Source organism: Symphalangus syndactylus, chromosome 1, assembly GCF_028878055.3.
Source record: "Symphalangus syndactylus isolate Jambi chromosome 1, NHGRI_mSymSyn1-v2.1_pri, whole genome shotgun sequence".
In the NCBI taxonomy this organism is placed as follows: Eukaryota; Metazoa; Chordata; class Mammalia; order Primates; family Hylobatidae; genus Symphalangus; species Symphalangus syndactylus.
This window is the reverse complement of record NC_072423.2, coordinates 60,364,113-60,383,988: the sequence shown is the minus strand read 5'-3', so window position 1 is coordinate 60,383,988 and position 19,876 is coordinate 60,364,113. Positions and strand designations below refer to the sequence as shown.

At 40.2% G+C, this 19,876-nt stretch overlaps 2 protein-coding genes across 7 annotated transcripts in view; one reads left to right on the top strand and one right to left on the bottom strand.

The window, feature by feature from the left end:
• The window catches only part of TAF4B (TATA-box binding protein associated factor 4b), a 215,396-nt gene that overhangs the window by 20,731 nt on the left and 174,789 nt on the right, over positions 1–19,876 (top strand). The gene's annotated exons all lie outside the window — the stretch shown is intronic.
• LOC129459198 (SIN3-HDAC complex-associated factor-like) lies at positions 14,682–15,510 on the bottom strand. Its single transcript, XM_055235587.2, has one exon. The coding sequence runs from the start codon at positions 15,441–15,443 to the stop codon at positions 14,775–14,777; it is 669 nt and encodes a 222-aa protein (XP_055091562.1). The 5' UTR covers positions 15,444–15,510; the 3' UTR covers positions 14,682–14,774.

The following is a 19,876-nucleotide window of genomic DNA, read 5'->3' as shown; positions in this document are numbered from 1 at the left end:
CAGAAGCTCTTTAGTTTAATGAGATCCCATTTGTCGATTTTGGCTTTTGTTGCCATTGCTTTTGGTGTTTTAGACATGAAGTCCTTGCCCACGCCTATGTCCTGAATGGTATTGCCTAGGTTTTCTTGTAGGATTTTAATGGTTTTAGGTCTAACATATAAGTCTTTAATCCATCTTGAATTAATTTTTGTATAAGGTGTAAGGAAGGGATCCAGTTTCAGCTTTCTACATATGGCTAGCCAGTTTTCCCAGCACCATTTATTAAATAGGGAGTCCTTTCCCCATTTCTTGTTTTTGTCAGGTTTGTCAAAGATCAGATAGTTGTAGCTATGCGGCATCATTTCTGAAGGCTCTGTTCTGTTCCATTGATCTATGTCTCTGTTGTGGTACCAGTACCATGCTGTTTTGGTTACTGTAGCCTTGTAGTATAGTTTAAAGTCAGGTAGCGTGATGCCTCCAGCTTTGTTCTTTTGGCTTAGGATTGACTTGGCGATGCAGGCTCTTTTTTGGTTCCATATGAACTTTAAAGTAGTTTTTTCCAATTCTGTGAAGAAAGTCATTGGTAGCTTGATGGGGATGGCATTGAATCTATAAATTACCTTGGGCAGTATGGCCATTTTCACGATATTGATTCTTCCAACCCATGAGCATGGAATGTTCTTCCATTTGTTTGTATCCTCTTTTATTTCATTGAGCAGTGGTTTATAGTTCTCCTTGAAGAGGTCCTTCACATCCCTTGTAAGTTGGATTCCTAGGTATTTTATTCTCTTTGAAGCAATTGTGAATGGGAGTTCACTCATGATTTGGCTCTCTGTTTGTCTGTTATTGGTATACAAGAATGCTTGTGATTTTTGTACATTAATTTTGTATCCTGAGACTTTGCTGAAGTTGCTAATCAGCTTAAGGAGATTTTGGGCTGAGACAATGGGGTTTTCTAGATATACAATCATGTCATCTGCAAACAGGGACAATTTGACTTCCTCTTTTCCTAATTGAATACCCTTTATTTCCTTCTCCTGCCTGATTGCTCTGGCCAGAACTTCCAGCACTATGTTGAATAGGAGCGGTGAGAGAGGGCATCCCTGTCTTGTGCCAGTTTTCAGAGGGAATGCTTCCAGTTTTTGCCCATTCAGTATGATATTGGCTGTGGATTTGTTGTAGATAGCTCTTATTATTTTGAGATACGTCCCATCAATACCTAATTTATTGAGAGTTTTTAGCATGAAGGGTTGTTGAATTTTGTCAAAGGCCTTTTCTGCATCTATTGAGATAGTCATGTGGTTTTTGTCTTTGGTTCTGTTTATATGCTGGATTACATTTATTGATTTGCGTATGTTGAACCAGCCTTGCATCCCAGGGATGAAGCCCACTTGATCATGGTGGATAAGCTTTTTGATGTGCTGCTGGATTCGGTTTGCCAGTATTTTATTGAGGATTTTTGCATCAATGTTCATCAAGGATATTGGTCTGAAATTCTCTTTTTTGGTTATGTCTCTGCCAGGTTTTGGTATCAGGACGATGCTGGCTTTGTAAAATGTGTTAGGGAGGATTCCCTCTTTTTCTATCGATTGGAATAGTTTCAGAAGGAATGGTACCAGTTCCTCCTTGTACCTCTGGTAGAATTCAGCTGTGAATCCATCAGGTCCTGGACTCTTTTTGGTTGGTAAGCTATTGATTATTGCCACAATTTCAGAACCTGTTATTGGTCTATTCAGAGATTCAACTTCTTCCTGGTTTAGTCTTGGGAGGGTGTATTTGTCGAGGAATTTATCCATTTCTTCTAGATTTTCTAGTTTATTTGCATAGAGGTGTTTGTAGTATTCTCTGATGGTAGATTGTATTTCTGTGGGATCGGTGGTGATATCCCCTTTTTCATTTTTTATTGCATCTATTTGATTCTTCTCTCTTTTCTTCTTTATTAGTCTTGCTAGCGGTCCATCAATTTTGTTGATCTTTTCAAAAAACCAGCTCCTGGATTCATTAATTTTTTGAAGGGTTTTTTGTGTCTCTATTTCCTTCAGTTCTGCTCTGATTTTAGTTATTTCTAGCCTTCTGCTAGCTTTTGAATGTGTTTGCTCTTGCTTTTCTAGTTCTTTTAATTGTGATGTTAGGGTGTCAATTTTGGATCTTTCCTGCTTTCTCTTGTGGGCATTTAGCGCTATAAATTTCCCTCTACACACTGCTTTGAACGTGTCCCAGAGATTCTGGTATGTTGTGTTTTTGTTCTCGTTGGTTTCAAAGAACATCTTTATTTCTGCCTTCATTTCATTATGTACCCAATAGTCATTCAGGAGCAGGTTGTTCAGTTTCCATGTAGTTGAGCGGCTTTGACTGAGTTTCTTAATCCTGAGTTCTAGTTTGATTGCACTGTGGTCTGAGAGACAGTTTGTTATAATCTCTGTTCTTTTACATTTGCTGAGAAGAGCTTTACTTCCAACTATGTGGTCAATTTTGGAATAGGTGTGGTGTGGTGCTGAAAAAAATGTATATTCTGTTGATTTGGAGTGGAGAGTTCTGTAGATGTCTATTAGGTCCACTTTATGTAGAGCTGAGTTCAATTCCTGGATATCCTTGTTAACTTTCTGTCTCGTTGGTCTGTCTAATGCTGACAGTGGGGTGTTAAAATCTCCCATTATTATTGTGTGGGAGTTTAAGTCCCTTTGTAGGTCACTGAGGACTTGCTTTATGAATCTGGGTGCTCCTGTGTTGGGTGCATATATATTTAGGATAGTTAGCTCTTCTTGTTGAATTGATCCCTTTACCATTATGTAATGGCCTTCTTTGTCTCTTTTGATCTTTGTTGGTTTAAAGTCTATTTTATCAGAGACTAGGATTGCAACCCCTGCCTTTTTTTGTTTTCCAGTTGCTTGATTGATCTTCCTCCATCCCTTTATTTTGAGTCTATGCGTGTCTCTGCACGTGAGATGGGTTTCCTGAATACAGCACACTGATGGGTCCTGACTCCTTATCCAGTTTGCCAGTCTGTGTCTTTTGATTGGAGCATTTAGCCCATTTACATTTAACGTGAATATTGTTATGTGTGAATCTGATCCTGTCATTATGATGTTAGCTGGTTATTTTGCTCGTTAGTTGCTATAGTTTCTTCCTAGCCTCGATGGTCTTTACAATTTGGCATGTTTTTGCAGTGGCTGGTACTGGTTGTTCCTTTCCATGTTTAGTGCTTCCTTCAGGAGCTCTTTTAGGGCAGGCCTGGTGGTGACAAAATCACTCAGCGTTTGCTTGTCTGTAAAGTATTTTATTTCTCCTTCACTTATGAAGCTTAGTTTGGCGGGATAGGAAATTCTGGGTTGAAAATTCTTTTCTTTAAGAATGTTGAATATCGGCCCCCACTCTCTTCTGGCTTGTAGAGTTTCTGCTGAGAGATCAGCTGTTAGTCTGATGGGCTTCCCTTTGTGGGTAACCCGACCTTTCTCTCTGGCTGCCCTTAACATTTTTTCCTTCATTTCAACTTTGGTGAATCTGACAATTATGTGTCTTGGAGTTGCCCTTCTCGAGGAGTATCTTTGTGGCGTTCTCTGTATTTCCTGAATCTGAATGCTGGCCTGCCTTGCTAGATTGGGGAAGTTCTCCTGGATAATATCTTGCAGAGTGTTTTCCAACTTGGTTCCATTCTCCCCATCATTTTCAGGTACACCAATCAGACGTAGGTTTGGTCTTTTCACATAGTCCCAAATTTCTTGGAGGCTTTGTTCATTTCTTTTTATTCTTTTTTCTCTAAACTTCCCTTCTCTCTTCATTTCATTCATTTCATCTTCTATCAGCGATACCCTTTCTTCCAGTTGATCGCATCTGCTACTGAGGCTTCTGCATTCTTCGCGTAGTTCTCGAAACTTGGCTTTCAGCTCCATCATCTCCTTTAAGCCCTTCTCTCCATTGGTTATTCTAGTTATCCATTCTTCTAATTTTTTTTTCAAAGTTTTTAACTTCTTTGCTATTGTTTTGAATTTCCTCTTGTAGCTCAGAGTAGTTTGATCGTCTGAAGCCTTCTTCTCTCAACTCATCAAAGTCATCCTCCATCCAGCTTTGTTCCATTGCTGGTGAGGAACTGCGTTCCTTTGGAGGAGGAGAGGTGCTCTGTTTTTTAGAGTTTCCAGTTTTTTTGGTCTGTTTTTTCCCCATCTTTGTGGTTTTGTCTACTTTTTGTCTTCGATGATGGTGATGTACAGATGGGTTTTTGGTGTGGATGTCCTTTCTGTTTGTTAATTTTCCTTCTACCAGACAAGACCCTCAGCTGCAGGTCTGTTGGAGTTTACTAGAGGTCCACTCCAGACCCTGTTTGGCTGGGTGTCAGCACCGGTGGCTGCAGAACAGCGGATTTTCGTGAGACCACAAATTCAGCTGTCTGATAGTTCCTCTGAAAGTTTTGTCTCAGAGGAGTACCCGGTTGAATGAGGTGTCAGTCTGTCCCTACTGTGGGGGTGCCTCCCAGTTAGGCTGCTCAGGGGTGAGGGACCCACTTTAGGAGGCAGTCTGTCCGTTCTCAGATCTCCAGCTGTGTGCTGGGAGAACCACTACTCTCTTCAAAGCTGTCAGACAGACAGGGACATTTAAGGCTGTGGAGGTTCTCGCTGAGTTTTTGGTTGTCTGTGCCCTGCCCCCAGAGGTGGAGCCTACAGAGGCAGGCAGGCCTCCTTGAGCTGTGGTGGGCTCCACCCAGTTCGAGCTTCCTGGCTGCTTTGTTTACCTAAGCAAGCCTGGGCAATGGCGGGCACCCCTCCCCCAGCCTGGTTGCTGCCTTGCAGCGTGATCTCAGACTGCTGTGCTAGCAATCAGCAAGACTCTGTGGGCATAGGACCCTCCGAGCCGGGTGCGGGACACAATCTCCTAGTGTGCCGTTTTCTAGGCCCGTTGGAAAAGCGCAGTATTAGGACGGGACTGACCCGATATTCCAGGTTGCCGTCTGTTTCCCCTTTCTTTGACTAGGAAAGGGAACTCCCTGACCCCTTGCGCTTCCCGAGTGAGGCAATGCCTCGCCCTGCTTCGGCTCGCGCACAGTGCGCTTCACCGACTGTCCTGAACCCACTGTTAGGCACTCCCTAGTGAGATGAAACCGGTACCTCAAGCAGAAATGCAGAAATCACCCATCTTCTGTGTCGCTGGGGCTGGGAGCAGGAGACCGGAGCTGTTCCTATTCGGCCATCTTGGCTCCACCCCCCCAACTGCTTCATTTTTTCAACTGCATAGTAGTCCACTGTATTGACATAACATTGTTTTTTGACCATTTGCCTATTCGCAGGCATTGATACTGTTTGCACTACTTTCTGCTGTTAAAAATGATGCTGTGATAAACATCTTTGCATGTGTATTTTTGTGAAGTTTGGAAACGTGGATTTTTATAGGATAAATTGCTAGAAGCGGAATTGTTGGTTCAAATGGTAATATTTCAATAGGCATTGCTAAATTTTGCTCCCCAAAAATTGTTTAAATGTATAATCAACAGTATTAATACTTAATTTTGGAAAACTACCCATGGACTCTTAAGAAGTCATTATTCAGACATTAATTAATGGTAGGAATATATGAGCATTGTAATTGAGGGGGAAGGTAGGATTTCAATATAGAGAAATGTAGGCTGGATGATAATACCAGTGTATGGGTTTGTTACTTACTGAATGACTATGGCTAAGAAGGCTCTTGTTACCTTGTAGTAAACTAGGTATATGATACATAGTTGTCTAGAAGTTTCAGTCCAAGACCACAGAATAAGGCCTAGATGGTATGCCAATCAAGTTTGCACATAATAATGGGCTTGGAGGGTTGGCTTTTTGTGGAATGTAATAGAGTGTAGCAACATAGGAGAGAACATTGGTCCTGGAGTTTGAATCCCATCTCTACCACTTGATAGCTTTGTAATCTTAGGCAAGTTATTAATCTCATTGTTTTTGTGTGGGTTTTTTTTTTTTTTTTTTTTATGGAGTCTCACTCTGTCGCCCAGGCTAGAGTGCAGTGGCGTGATCTCAGCTCACTGCAACCTCCACCTCCCAGGTTCAAGCCATTCTCCTGCCTCAGCCTCCCGTGTAGCTGGGACAACAGGTGTGTGCCACCACACCTGGCTAATTTTTTATTTTTAGTAGAGATGGGGCTTCACAATGTTGGCTGGGCTGGTCTCGAACTCCCAACCTCAGGTGATCCGCCCGCCTTGGCCTCCCAAAGTGCTGGCATTACAGGCATGAGCCACCGCACCCGGCCTAATCTCATTCTTCTTTTTTTCTTTTTTGTTTTCTGAGATAGAGTTTCGCTCTTGTTGCCCAGGTTGGAGTGCAATGGCGTGATTTCACCTCACCACAAACCCCCACCCCCAACTGACCCCACCCGGGTTCAAGCGATTCTCCTGCCTCAGCCTCCCAAGTAGCTGGGATTACAGGCATGTACCACCATGCCTGGTTAATTTTATATTTTTAGTAGAGATGGGGTTTCTCCATGTTGGTCAGGCTGGTCTCAAACTCCCGATCTTAGGTGATCCACCCACCTCGGCCTCCCAAAGTGCTGGGATTACAGGCGTGAGCCACCATGCCTGGCCTAATCTCATTCTTAATGTCAGCTGTATTGTCTCTAAAATATGGTTAATACCTTCTTAAAAATATTATAAGGGTTAAATAGAATGAGTATACAGAATCTGCATATCACAGAACTCTGGGGAACACCATTTATGTGGAATACAACGTTGCACAGCAGAAGTGTCACGAATATTTAAGGTACTTATGCAGCATTTGTCAATAGGTACTCCGTGGTTGCTATTTAGCTAACATGTATGAGGACCCTCCAAATTCTCAGCTGTCTGAAAGTATGGGTCTTTAAGTTATCTCAGTGCCTACCTGTCCCTATTTTTTAAATTAAAAAGATGATGCTTATTGTAGAAAATTTAGAAAACAGAAAAATTACACAAAAATGTTACCCTCCCCCCAAAGTTTTGAGTGTATTTTAAAAATCTTTAAAAAAAAAAATTGAGACAGGGTTGGGCATGGTGACTCACATCTTGTAATCCCAGCACTTTGGGAGGCCGAGGCAGGCAGATCACTTGTGGTCATGAGTTAGAGACCAGCCTTGCCAACATAGCAAAATCCTGTCTCTACTGAAAGTACAAAAACTAGCCAGGTGTTGTGGCGCATACCTCTAATCCCAGGTACTTGGGAGGCTGAGGCACGAGAATCACTTGAGTCCAGATGTATGCAGTGAGCCGGGATCGTGCCACTGCATTCCAGCCTGGGCAACAGAACAAGACTCTGTCACAAAAAAATAAAAAAATTGAGACAGGGTCTTGCTGTGTCACCCAGGCTGGAGTGCATTAGTACAATCAGGGCTCACTTCAGACTGATCTCCCTAGCATAAGCAATTCTCCCACATCACCCTACTGAGTAACTGGGACTACAGGTGTGCCTCACTATGCCCAGCTAATTTTTTTTGGTACAATTGGGATCTCACTGTTTCCCAGGCTGGCCTTGAACTCCTGGGCTCAAGAGATCTTCCTGCCTTGGCCTCCCAAAGTGCTGGGATTACAGGCGTGAGCCACTGCACCTGGCCCCTAATCTCCTTTTTAAATGTCATCTTTATTGGCCAGGCGTGGTGGCTCACGCTTATAATCCCAGCACTTTGGGAGGCCGAGGCGGGTGGATCACGAGGTCAGGAGATCGAGACCACGGTGAAACCCCGTCTCTACTAAAAATACAAAAAAAAAATTAGCCGGGCGTGGTGGCGGGCACCTGTAGTCCCAGCTACTCAGAGAGGTTGAGGCAGGAGAATGGCGTGAACCCAGGAGGCGGAGCTTGCAGTGAGCCGAGATCGTGCCACTGCACTCCAGCCTGGGTGACAGAGCGAGACTCCGTCTCAAAAAAATAAATAAATAAATAAATAAAATAAATAAAAATAAAAATAAAATGTCATCTTTATTGAGGTAAAATTTTTGTTATTAAAAAGGGGGAACCTAGGCTGGGTGCAGTGGCTCACACCTGTAATCCCAGCACTTTGGGAGGCCGAGGCGGGTGGATCATGACGTCAGGAGATCAAGACCATCGTGGCCAACATGGTGAAACACTGTCTCTACTAAAAATACAAAAATTAGCTGGGCGTGGTGGCACGTGCCTGTAATCCCAGATACTCTGGAGGCTGAGGCAGGAGGATCACTTGAACCAGGGAGCTGGAGGTTACAGTGAGCTGAGATTGCGCCACTGCACTCCAACCTGGTGACAGAATGAGACTCCGTATCAAAAAAAAAAAAAAGACAAAAGAAGAACCTGGCTGGGCGCGGTGGCTCATGCCTGTAATCCCACCACTTTGGGAGGCCAAGGCAGGTGGATTACTTGAGGCCAGGAGTTCGAGACCAGCCAGGCCAACATGGCAAAACCCGGTCTCTACTAAAAATACACAAAAATTAGCCAGGGTATTGTGGTGCATGCCTGTAGTCTGAGCTACTTGGGAGGCTGAGGCATGAGAATCGCTTGAACCCGGGAGCAGAGGTTGCAGTGATCCAAGATTGCACCACTGCACTCCAGCCTGGGCGACGGAGCAAAACTCTCTCTCTCAAAAAAAGAAAAGGAGCCCATTTATGGTGAATTGAGTGCTGAAACATTTAATAAAGGTGTAGCACCAATGAAATTAAGATATAGAGCATTTCATTCCCAAAAATTTTTTGTCTCTTTGGAAAAAAAATGTTATGCACACCTTCTCTATTTTTCACATAATTGGGATTCTGTGATACCACTTTTATATCCTGATTTTCACTTATCATTATATCATTATATGGTGACAGTTTTCTATATTATGAACTCAACACTTTAATTTTTTTTTTTTTTTTTTTTGGAGACAAAGTCTCATTCTTTCTTTCGCCTAGGCTGGAGTGCAGTGGCATGACCTCAGTTCATTACAACCTCCACCTTCTGGGTTCAAGCAATTCTCCTGCCCCAGCCTCCTGAGTAGCTGGGATTACAGGCGCCTGCCACCATGCCTGGCTAATTTTTGTATTTTTGATAGAGATAGGGTTTCACCATGTTGGCCAGGCTGGTCTGAAACCCCTGGCCTTATGTGATCCGCCTGCCTTGGTCTCCCAAAGTGCTGGAATTACAGGCATGAGCCACTGCAGCTGTCCAGTTTTTTTTGTTGTTGTTTGTTTTTGAAACAGGGTCTCACCCTGTCCCCCAGGCTGGAGTGGAGTGGCTCAAACATGGCTCACTGCAGCCTCAAACTCCTGAGCTCAAGTGTTCCTTGCCTCAGCCTCCCAAGTAGCTGGGACCACAGGCAGGCACCACCAGGCTTGGCTAATTATAAAAATTTTGGGGCCGGGCGCGGTGGCTCACGCCTCTAATCCCAGCACTTTGGGAGGCCGAGGCAGGCGGATCACGAGGTCAGGAGATCAAGACTGTCCTGGCTAACACGGTGAAACCCCGTCTCTACTAAAAATACAAAAAATTAGCCGGGCATGGTAGCGGGTGCCTGTAGTCCCAGCTACTCGAGAGGCTGAGGCAGGAGAATAGTGTGAACCTGGGAGGCGGAGCTTGCAGTGAGCCGAGATTGCGCCACGGCACTCCAGCCTGGGTGACAGAGCGAGACTCCATCTCAAAAAAAAGAAAAAAAAAAATTTTTTTTTTTGTAGAGATAGGGTTTCACCATTTTGCCCAGGCTGGTTTTGAACTCTTGAGCTGAAGCGATCCACCCACCTCAGCCTCCCAAAGTGCTGAGATTACTAATGTAATCATGCTAACTATATCCTGGATTCTATGCTAAGTGCCATAGATGCAATAGTAAATAGGGTAGATATTCTGTGGGTTTAGTTTTTGTCTAACAAACTTATTTTTGTAAAATAATACATACATATAAAAAAGCCAACAAATATGGAAAATAAAAAGAAGAAAGTAAAAATCACCTGAAATCTAACAACCTACCCTTAAAAATATGAAATTTAATAGAAATAAATAGAAGCTCAATTTTGGCAAATCAGCTGTGTAAATGGAGGACGGGGAGATATACCATAACTAATAGCACAACCTGGGATATAAACTTCTTGATTGCTTTAATTTTTTCTTTTATTTATTCAATTCAGGAAATGAGGGAAATTTAAGTGACTTTAAGCTCTTTGTAAGGAAAACTGTGACGTGAAAAGTGGAAGAAATTTGGCCTCTAGTGCCTGAGGAAGGAAACAACTTAGCATCTAAGTGTTTCCAGTCCTATGGAAGTGAGAGTGGGCTTATTTTGTGTGGTTGCAGAAGGTACCCTCGCATCTCTGGATATTAATGGGAGGCACGTTTGGTTCCATATTAAGGAAGGACTTATATTCCTGATCTGCTTGTGAAAGAGTGACACAAACAAATCTCTGTTTTCCTAACCCTGGACTATTTGAAAAGAGGCTTAAGGTGACTAGTGAGGCATTTTGTATATGTATTAAATTGTAATAGATAAATTCTAGCATCTTTAAGGCTCTTAGATTTGTAAGGATCTGCTATTTTTTCAGGGGTAGTATTTACAAATGCTGTGAATGTGGAGAAATCAGAGAACCTCCATTCAGATCAGCTTGCCACCAAGAAATTGGCATTTTGGGATGTTGGGATGTAGCAGTTCGCTGGGCTGAAGGGTAGAGTATGTAAATCATGTACCAAGTAGAGAGTGTGGACACTGGACCACGATACACTTTAATATCTTAATATTTATAGAGGAAAGGTGCTATGTAACATAATATATGATTACATTCTGTCAATATACTTGTAGAATAAACAGGCCATTCTTTTATGATTGGAAAAAGTGAGTCTCAGATATTTATCAAGATTGGATTCAAAGAAACTTGGTCACTGGTCTTCAGAGAAGAGACTAACATTCAGTTTCCCTTTGTTTTTAAATGCTTTCTATTATATTATTGCTTCTCATTGGAATTGGGCCTTTGAGATAAATAATTGGTTAAGGTTGCAAAAGGAGTGTTTTGCATCTTGAAAACACTTTGGTCTGAAGATGAGCTGGTTATTTTATTCTCAGCATTGCCTGTCTACAGCTATTCTAATATTGCCTCCTACTGATGTTTTGAGTACTTAGTTGAAGAAAAGTTTAAATTGTGGACCTCTTGGCGTTAATAGCTACCTGCTCAAAAATTCAAAAATCCCCTCACATATATTATCTCATTTGGTTCCTTTAACAATCCAATGAGGTAGGTCTGAGGTTTACCCATCCATGAACATGGTTAGCTCCATTTATTTAGATCTTCTGTAATTACTTTCAAACATACATTTTTCAACGTGTTTTTTACATGTTGAAAGTAATTAAAGTATGAAGACATTTCATAGTTTTCATAGTGTTAGTTTTGTACTTTGTTAAATTTATTCTTAAAGTTTATTATTCTTTTTGGTGCTATTGTGAATAGAATCATTTTCTTAATTTCATTTATGGTTATTCATTGCAAGTGTATAAAAATACAGTTGATTATTGAATATTGATCTTCTACCCTGCTACCATGCTAAATTGATTAATTCTAATAGTTTTTTAGAGGGTTCATTAGGATTTTCTATATATAGTAGTTCCTCTTCCCTTATCTAATGGTTTCATTTACCCATGGTCAACTGCCTCCAAAAATATTAAGTGGAAAATTCCAGAAATAAACAATTTGTTTTAAATTGTGTGCCATTCTGAGTATCATGATGAAATCTCTCTCCATTCCGCTGCTTCTTGCCTGAAATGTGAATCATCCCTTTGTCCGGTGTGTTGACACTCTATACACTTACCTGCCTATTAGTTACTTAGTAGCCCTCTTGACTGTTATAGTACACAGTATTACAGCGTTTGTGTTCAGGTAACCCTATTTTAATTAATAAGGGCCCCAAAGCTTACAAGAGTGGTGATGCTGGTGGCATATTTTTTTATTCTATTCTGTTTTTATTTTTATTTATTATTAATTATTTATTTATATTTATTTTATTATTAGTTATTGTTGCCAATATGTTACTGTGTGTAATTTATAAATTTTATAATAGGTATGTATGTATAGAAAAAACATAATATGTGGGGTTCGGCACTGTCTGAGGTTTTAGGCATCCACTGAGATTGTGGAACCTTATGAGATCATGCCATCTGTAAATAATTTTACTCATTCCCTTCTTATTTGGATGCCTTTTATTTCATTTTCTTGCCCAGTTCCCCTTGGTGGAACTCTGAATATAATGTTGAACAAAAGTAGTGATTGTAGGCATCCTTGTCTTATCCTTCGTCTTAGATATCCTTGTCTTATTCCTGATCTGAGGGAGAAATTCAGACTTTCACCAAAAGTATGATGTTATCTGTGGGTCTTCTGTAAATCCATTTATCAGGTTGAGAAAATTTCTGTTTCTCTTTTTTTGGGTCTTTTTATCTGAAAGAAAGGCATGTTGAATTTTGTCAAATGCTTGTTCCGCATCTGTTGAGATGATCATGTGGTTTTTGTCTTTCATTCTATCGATAGGGTGTTTTATAGTAGTTAATGTTTGGATACTAAACCACCCTTGCATTCTTGAGATAACTATCACTTGGTCATGGTATATAATGCATATAAAACATTGCTGGATTCAGTTTGCTAGTACTTGGTCAAGAATTTTTGTGTCTATATCCATAAGGGATATTGGCCTGTGGTTTTCTTCTGATGTCCTTGTCTATTTTTGGTATCGTTAGTACTGACCTTATAGAATGAGTTGAGACATGTTCCCTGCTTTTTTATTTTTTGGAATACTTTGTGAAGGATTAACATTAAATTTTCTTTTAAATGTTCGGTAGAATTGACCAGTAAAGTCATCTGGACCTGGGCTTTTCTTACAGATCTTCTTTTGATTCAATATCTTCATTTCTTAAAGGCCTATTCAGGTTGTCTATTTTTTCTTGAGTCAATTTCAGTAGTTTATGTGTTTCTAGGAATTTGTTTCATTTAAACTGTCTAATTTATTAGTTTATAATTGTTTATAGTCTTCCCTTATAATCCTTATTTGTATAATACTTATGCCCCCGCACTCCTCCCCCCGATTTTATTTTGTTAATTAATTTATTTTTTTGAGATGGAGTTTCGCTCTGTTGCCCAGGCTGGAGTGCAGTGGCATGATCTTAGCTCACTACAGCCTCTGCCTCCCGGGTTCAAGCGATTCTTCTGCCTCAGCCTCCTGAGTAGCTGGGACTACAGGCATGTGCCACCATGCCCGGCTAATTTTTTTTTGTATTTTTAGGGAAGACGGGGTTTCACCATGTTGGCCAGACCAGTCTCGAGCTCCTGACCTCAAATGATCTGCCTACATTGGCCTCCCAAAGCGCTGGGATTACAGGCCTGAGCCACCGTGCCTGGCCTCACACCTGATTTTAATAGTTTGAGTCTTTCCTTTGTTCTTAGTCATTCTAGGTAAAGGTTTGTCAGTTTTGTTTATTTTTTTTCCAAAGAACAATTTTTTGGTTTTGTTGATTTTTCTTTTTTTTCTCTTTTAGTAAATTTTAGTTTTAATACAGAGTGAAAGAAAATAAAAACTTAATAGGCTGAAACAAGTCAAACACCCATTCTACACCGATAAAAACCTTCACAAAGGTCAACTGAAGTAATCCAGAGCTGAAACTGAATTGTGCAGATTTTCAACGAAGTCATCAAAGTCATGTAACACAAAAGTTGATTATATTTACACACTCAGCAAGCCCTCTAAGAAATGTGCCCCAAGAAGCATTAACCTTTGTTTTGTGCCATCCCGAAGACTTGCACATTTTATTTTTCACATAGCTTAACATTTTTAATAGAGTGTGTTCTCTACCATGTGGTAATGCTTTGGTACTATTCATACAGGGTCTCGCCTGTCCTAAAGACTTGCCATTTCCCCAAGAGGAGCTTTGATTCTGCTTTAGAAGTTTTATATAAATTAAAATGTTTATCAAATATTAATATGAAGGGAGGCACAGGATGCAACATATATAGTCAAGTTACCTCTCTGTATATTTAGAAATTACTTTCTCCTCCAAGGGATTTGAACAGAAAGCTCAGTGTGTCCTGCTTAATAATCAGTAGTACAGGTTTGAATCATCAGAAGCTTGGCAAGACCTTAATATTTCAAAATTATTAACAGCTACCTCTAGGGGCAAGTCCATGTTACTGAGTTATGACAAACTTATTACCATGAGGGAAAACAAGAGTAGCCAGCCATCTTAAAAAATGCCCCAACCACTGCTTCTCAATACAGAAAGACTAAAAACTACATACAGTTTATCATACAACAAATCCCATCTCTGTCCCCTGAAATTCCCCTAGTTTCATTCATTAGAAGGGGATTAAAAAAAAAGACTTAAAGAGCACTTTACAGCAGCATTCAGCTTTCCTGTGAAATACTCAGCATCTTAAATATTATGTACAACTCTTTTTTTAGTAAGCTAGACACTGGCTTCAGAGTTTGTGGGACTGGGGGAAATCAACCCATTCAAAACTTCTCTAGAAATTGTCTTTTGGCAGAATAGCAGGTATCCAAGTTAAAAATAGGAGGGTCATTCGAGACCAGCCTGGCCAACGTGGTGAAACCCTGTCTCTACTAAAACTAAAAAATCAGCCGGGTCTGGTGGTGGGCACCTATAAACCCAGCTACTCGGGAGGCTGAGGCAGGAGAATCACTTGAACCTGGGAGACGAAGTTGCAGTGAGCCAAGATCACACCACTGCACTCCAGCTTGGGCAACAAGAGCAAAAACTCTGTCTCTAAAAAAAAAAAAAAAAAAAAGAGGGTCAGTTTGTTGCTTTGTGGTCTTTTCAAAATTTAGATGTGTTTTTTTTGTTCCCTTTCTACATAAAAACCTCAGTCACCACTCCTGAGTGGAGATGGGCAGAGGCTGTGGCCGCTGCTCCTCTGGCTTCTCGGCAGCTGCTTTCTTGTTGCTGGAGCAAGGCTTGAAGAGATGTGTGTCAATGAGGACTTCCCCAAAACGGCCTTTATAGATGATCCCACAACATGTCTTCTGTCTTTTCCAGTATGTGAGATCTAAAAAGGAAAAAACTGGTGTTCTGTTAGAACCAGAAGCCATCTCTGTATCTGAGCCGTCATCTGACTGGTTACTGTAACAAGGAGATTGAGCTGGGGAGGCACTTGAGGTGGTACTGTGAGCATCAGAATTATGACGTTTAAATTCCTTCTGCAGTTTACTGATATGGTTGCTCTTTATCCTGTTCCCAGATAGAGTTTTCACTTTCTTTGGTTTCAATGTAGTCTTTAGACTGGGTCCAGCCCTTGCATCTACCACATGGTTCCAGTTTTTTTTTTTTGATGCTGCTGGCAACTTCTTCCATCTTTTCACAAGCAGGACACAGGCATTGCAGATGTCTCCTGAAGGAGTATCATGCAATCCAGAACAGCTCTGGAAGTCCTTTTCATAGCGTTTACTGTCAGTGAATCGAGAACTGGAGGACTTAGCTCTGCAAATGCAGCAGCCCTCTATACTTCGGTACATCTTTGGCTTGTGAAAACCAAACATCTTTTCGTCTGGGCAAAAGTCTTCCAAAAGCAGCCGTTCCACATGCAATAACGTCCCCGAGGTGCGGAGTGCAGAGCTCCCTGCTCCGGTTTTGTTCGTTTTTCTTCAGCTGTTTTTCTATTCTCTATTTACCCCTGCTCTTAATCTTTATTATTTCTTTTCTTCTGCTTGCTTTAGTTTTTATTTTGCTCTTCTTTTTCCAGTGTCTTAAGGTGAAAGGTTGTTAGTGATTTGAGATATTTCTTCCTTTTTAAGACAGGCATTTATAGCTGTACATTTTTCTCTGAATATTGCTTTAGTTGCATCACACAGATTTTGGTATGTTGTATCTTCATTTTCATTCATCTCAAAAGTATTTTCTAGTTTCTGTCGTGATTTCTTCATTGACCCATTGGTTACTTAGAAGTGTGTTTATTATGCACGTATTTGTGAGTTACCCCACCTTTTTTTTTCTGTCACTGTTTTCTAGTTTCATTTCATTGTAGGTGGAGACCATACATTGTATTAGGTTGGTGCAAAAGTAATTGTGTTTTTTTGCCATTACTTTCAATGATGAAAACCGTGATTACTTTTGCACCAACCTAGTATAATTTCAATTTTTGAAAGTTTATTGAGGTTTGTTTTGTGTCCTAGTATATGGTCTGTCTTGGAGAATGTTTCGCATACACTTAAGAATGCTATTGTTGTTAGGTGAAGTACTCCATAGATGTGAGTTAGGTTTAGTTGGTTTATAGTTTTTTCAAGTGTTTGATTTCCTTGCTGCTTTTCTGTTTAGTTCTATTCTTCATTGAAAGTGGGGTAGTGCAGTGTCCAGGCAATTGTTGAATTATTTTTCCTTTTATCACTTTTTGCTTCATATATTTTAGGCTCTGTGTGTGATGTATATGTGCTTAAAATGTTACATCGTGTTGATCTGTTAGCCCCATCATTACAAAATGCCCTTCTTTATCTCTTGTTTAAAGTCTGTTTTGATATTAGTATGGCCACTACAGCTTTCTTTTGGCTCTGTTTGTATGATGTCTTTTATTTTCAACTCTTTTATATCTTTGAGTCTAATGTATGTCTCTTGTAGGGAGCATATAGTTGAATTTTGTTTTTTATCCAACCCAGCACTTTCTGCCTTTTGATTGGATTATTTTGTACATTCACATTTGCATTTAACGTTACTATAGTTGGACTTAGGCCCGCCATTTACTTTTGTTTCCTGTATGTTTCTTTTACTTTTTCCTCTATACTTTTCCTGCTTTCTTTTGTATTAAGCAAATATTTTCTAGGGTAACACTTATCCTTTGTAATTTTTTCAACATGTTTTCGAGCGTTTTTCTTAGAGGTTGCTTTAGGGCTTACAATATGAATCTCATTGGAATCTCCTTCATGTGTATATTAACTTATTTCAGTGAGACAAAGAAGCCCTTTCTTTTATATAGTTCATTTCTGGCTTTCCTCTGTGTGTGTGTGTGTGTGTGTGTGTGTGTGTGTTTGTGTGTAATTATTGCTTTATACCTTGCATCTAGTTATATTACAAACCCAACAATTATTATGTTACATAATTTTATGTCTTTTAAAGAAGCTGAGGCTGGGTGCGGTGGCTAATGCCTGTAATCCCAGCACTTTGGGAGGCCAAGGCAGGCAGATCACGAGATCAGGAGATTGAGACCATCCTGGCCAACATGGTGAAACACTGTCTCTACTAAAAAATACAAAAATTAGCTGGGCGTGGTGGCATGTGCCTGTAATCCCAGCTACTCAGGAGGCTGAGGCAGGAGAATTGCTTGAACCAGGGAGTCAGAGGTTGCAGTGAGCCGAGATGGTATCACTGCACTCAAGCCTGTTGACAGAGCAAGACTCCATCTCAAAAAAAAAAAAAAAAAAAAAAAAAAGCTGAGGGAAGAAGAGAGCAAGGACATGTTTATGTCATTTGTTATATTACCTTATTTGTCTTTTCCGGATTTTCTTCATTTGTTCCTTTGCTTCTGAGCTACCATCTGAAGTACCTTTAGTACAATACAGCTTTGCCTCCACCCATTTCCTATGTGCTTCTATTTGTAAAAATTTTACATTCGTATATGTTAAATTTCCAAAGATATAATTCTATATATATTGTTCTATACAATAGTTTTTTAAAACCGGTTAGGAAAGAAGAAGTAATAATACATTTATACTGCCAAATTACAGGATTACCAGTGCTCTTTGTTTTTTCCACGTGAATTTGAATTACTGCCTTGGTCACTTGTTTTCAGCCTGAAGAACTTCATTTAGTGTTTTTTTTATGGAGTATCTGCTACTAATGAATCTTCTCAGTTTAAATTAAAAAAAATTTTTTTTTGGAGACAAGGTCTTGCTCTGTCGCCTGTGCTGGAGTGCTGTGGTGTGATTATAGCTCACTGCAACCTTGAATTCTTGGGCTTGAGTGATCCACCTCAACCTCTCCAGTAGCTGGGATTACAGGTGTGTGCCACCACACTGGGCTACCTTTTAAATTTTTTTTTTTTTTTAGAGATGGGTCTTGCTTTGTTGTCCAGTCTGGTCTCAAACTCCTGCACTTAAGCAGTCCTCCTGCTTCAGCCTCCCAAAGTGCTGGGATTACAAGTCACTGTGCTAGCCTGTTTTTAAATTTTAAATGTCTTTGCCTTCCTTTTTTCTTTGTTTTTGAACATTTTTACTACCATGTGTCTTGGTGTGGGGCTGTCTTTGCATTTACCTTACTTGGGGTTTCTTGAGCTACTTCGATGTCTGAATTATTTTGCTCCAAATTTGGGAAGCTTTCAGCTGTTATTTCTTTGATTTTTTTTTTTTTTTCTGTTCCTTTCTCTCTTCCCTCTCTTTCTGGTACTCACATTATGCCTATGTTGGTGTCTTTAATGGTGTTCCATGTTTTTTGAGAATCTGTTTATTTTTCTTCTTTTTTTTTTTATTATACTTTAAGTTCTAGGGTACATGTGCACAACGTGCAGGTTTGTTACATATGTATACATGTGCCATGTTGGTGTGCTGTACCCATTAACTCGTCATTTACATTAGGTATATCTCCTAATGCTATCCCTCCCCCCTCCTCCCACCCCACGACAAGCCCCAGTGTGTGATGTTTCCCACCCTGTGTCCAAGTGTTCTCATTGTTCAATTCCCACCTGTGAGTGAGAACATGTGGTGTTTGGTTTTTTGTCCTTACGATAGTTTGCTGAGAATGATGGTTTCCAGCTTCATCCATGTCCCTACAAAGGACATGAACTCATCTTTTTTTATGGCTGCATAGTATTCCATGGTGTATATGGTGTATAAGAAAATGGTGCCACATTTTCTTAATCCAGTCTATCATTGATGGACATTTAGGTTGGTTCCAAGTCTTTGCTATTGTGAATAGTTGCCGCAATAAACATACGTGTGCACGTGTCTTTGTAGCAGCATGATTTATAATCCTTTGGATATATACCCAGTAATGAGATGGCTGGGTCAAATGGTATTTCTAGTTCTAGATCCTTGAGGAATTGCTACACTGTCTTCCACGATGGTTGAACTAGTTTACAGTCCCACCAACAGTGTAAAAGTGTTCCTATTTCTTCACATCCTCTCCAGCACCTGTTGTTTCCTGACTTAAGGATCACCATTCTAACTAGTGTGAGAAGGTATGTCACTGTGGTTTTGATTTGCATTTCTCTGATGGCCAGTGATGATGAGCGTTTTTTCATGTGTCTGTTGGCTGCATAAGTGTCTTCTTTTGAGAAGTGTCTATTCATATCCTTTGCCCACTTTTTGATGGGGTTGTTTTTTCTTGTAAATTTGTGTAAGTTCTCTGTAGATTCTAGATATTAGCCCTTTGTCAGATGAGTAGATTGCAAAAATTTTCTCCCATTCTGTAGGTTGCCTGTTCACTCTGATGGTAGTTTCTTTTGCTGTGCAGAAGCTCTTTAGTTTCATTAGATCCCATTTGTCAATTTTGGCTTTTGTTGCCATTGCTTTTGGTGTTTTAGACATGAAGTCCTTGCCCATGCCTATGTCCTGAATGGTATCACCTAGGTTTTTTTCTAGGGTTTTTCTGGTTTTAGGTCTAACATTGAAGTCTTTAATCCATCTTGAATTAATTTTTGTATAAGGTGTAAGGAAGGGATCCAGTTTCAGCTTTCTACATATGGCTAGCCAGTTTTCCCAGCACCATTTGTTAAACAGGGACTCCTTTCCCCATTTCTTGTTTTTGTCAGGTTTGTCAAAGATCAGATGGTTGTAGATGTGTGGTACTATTTCTGAGGGCTCAGTTCTGTTCCATTGGTCTGTATTTTTCATCATTCTTTTTGTTCTTTGGATTGCATAATTTCTATAGATTTATCTCCAAGTTTGCTGATCTTTCTTTTGCCAGTTTAGGTTTACTTTTGAATCTCTTGTGAATTTGTTACTGTAATGACAGAGTTCCATTTTTTAAAAATAATATCTATCTCTAG

Bases quoted from the DNA above. Each gene is read 5' to 3' on its own strand.
- LOC129459198 (XM_055235587.2), bottom strand. From the start codon at position 15,443: ATGTTTGGTTTTCACAAGCCAAAGATGTACCGAAGTATAGAGGGCTGC.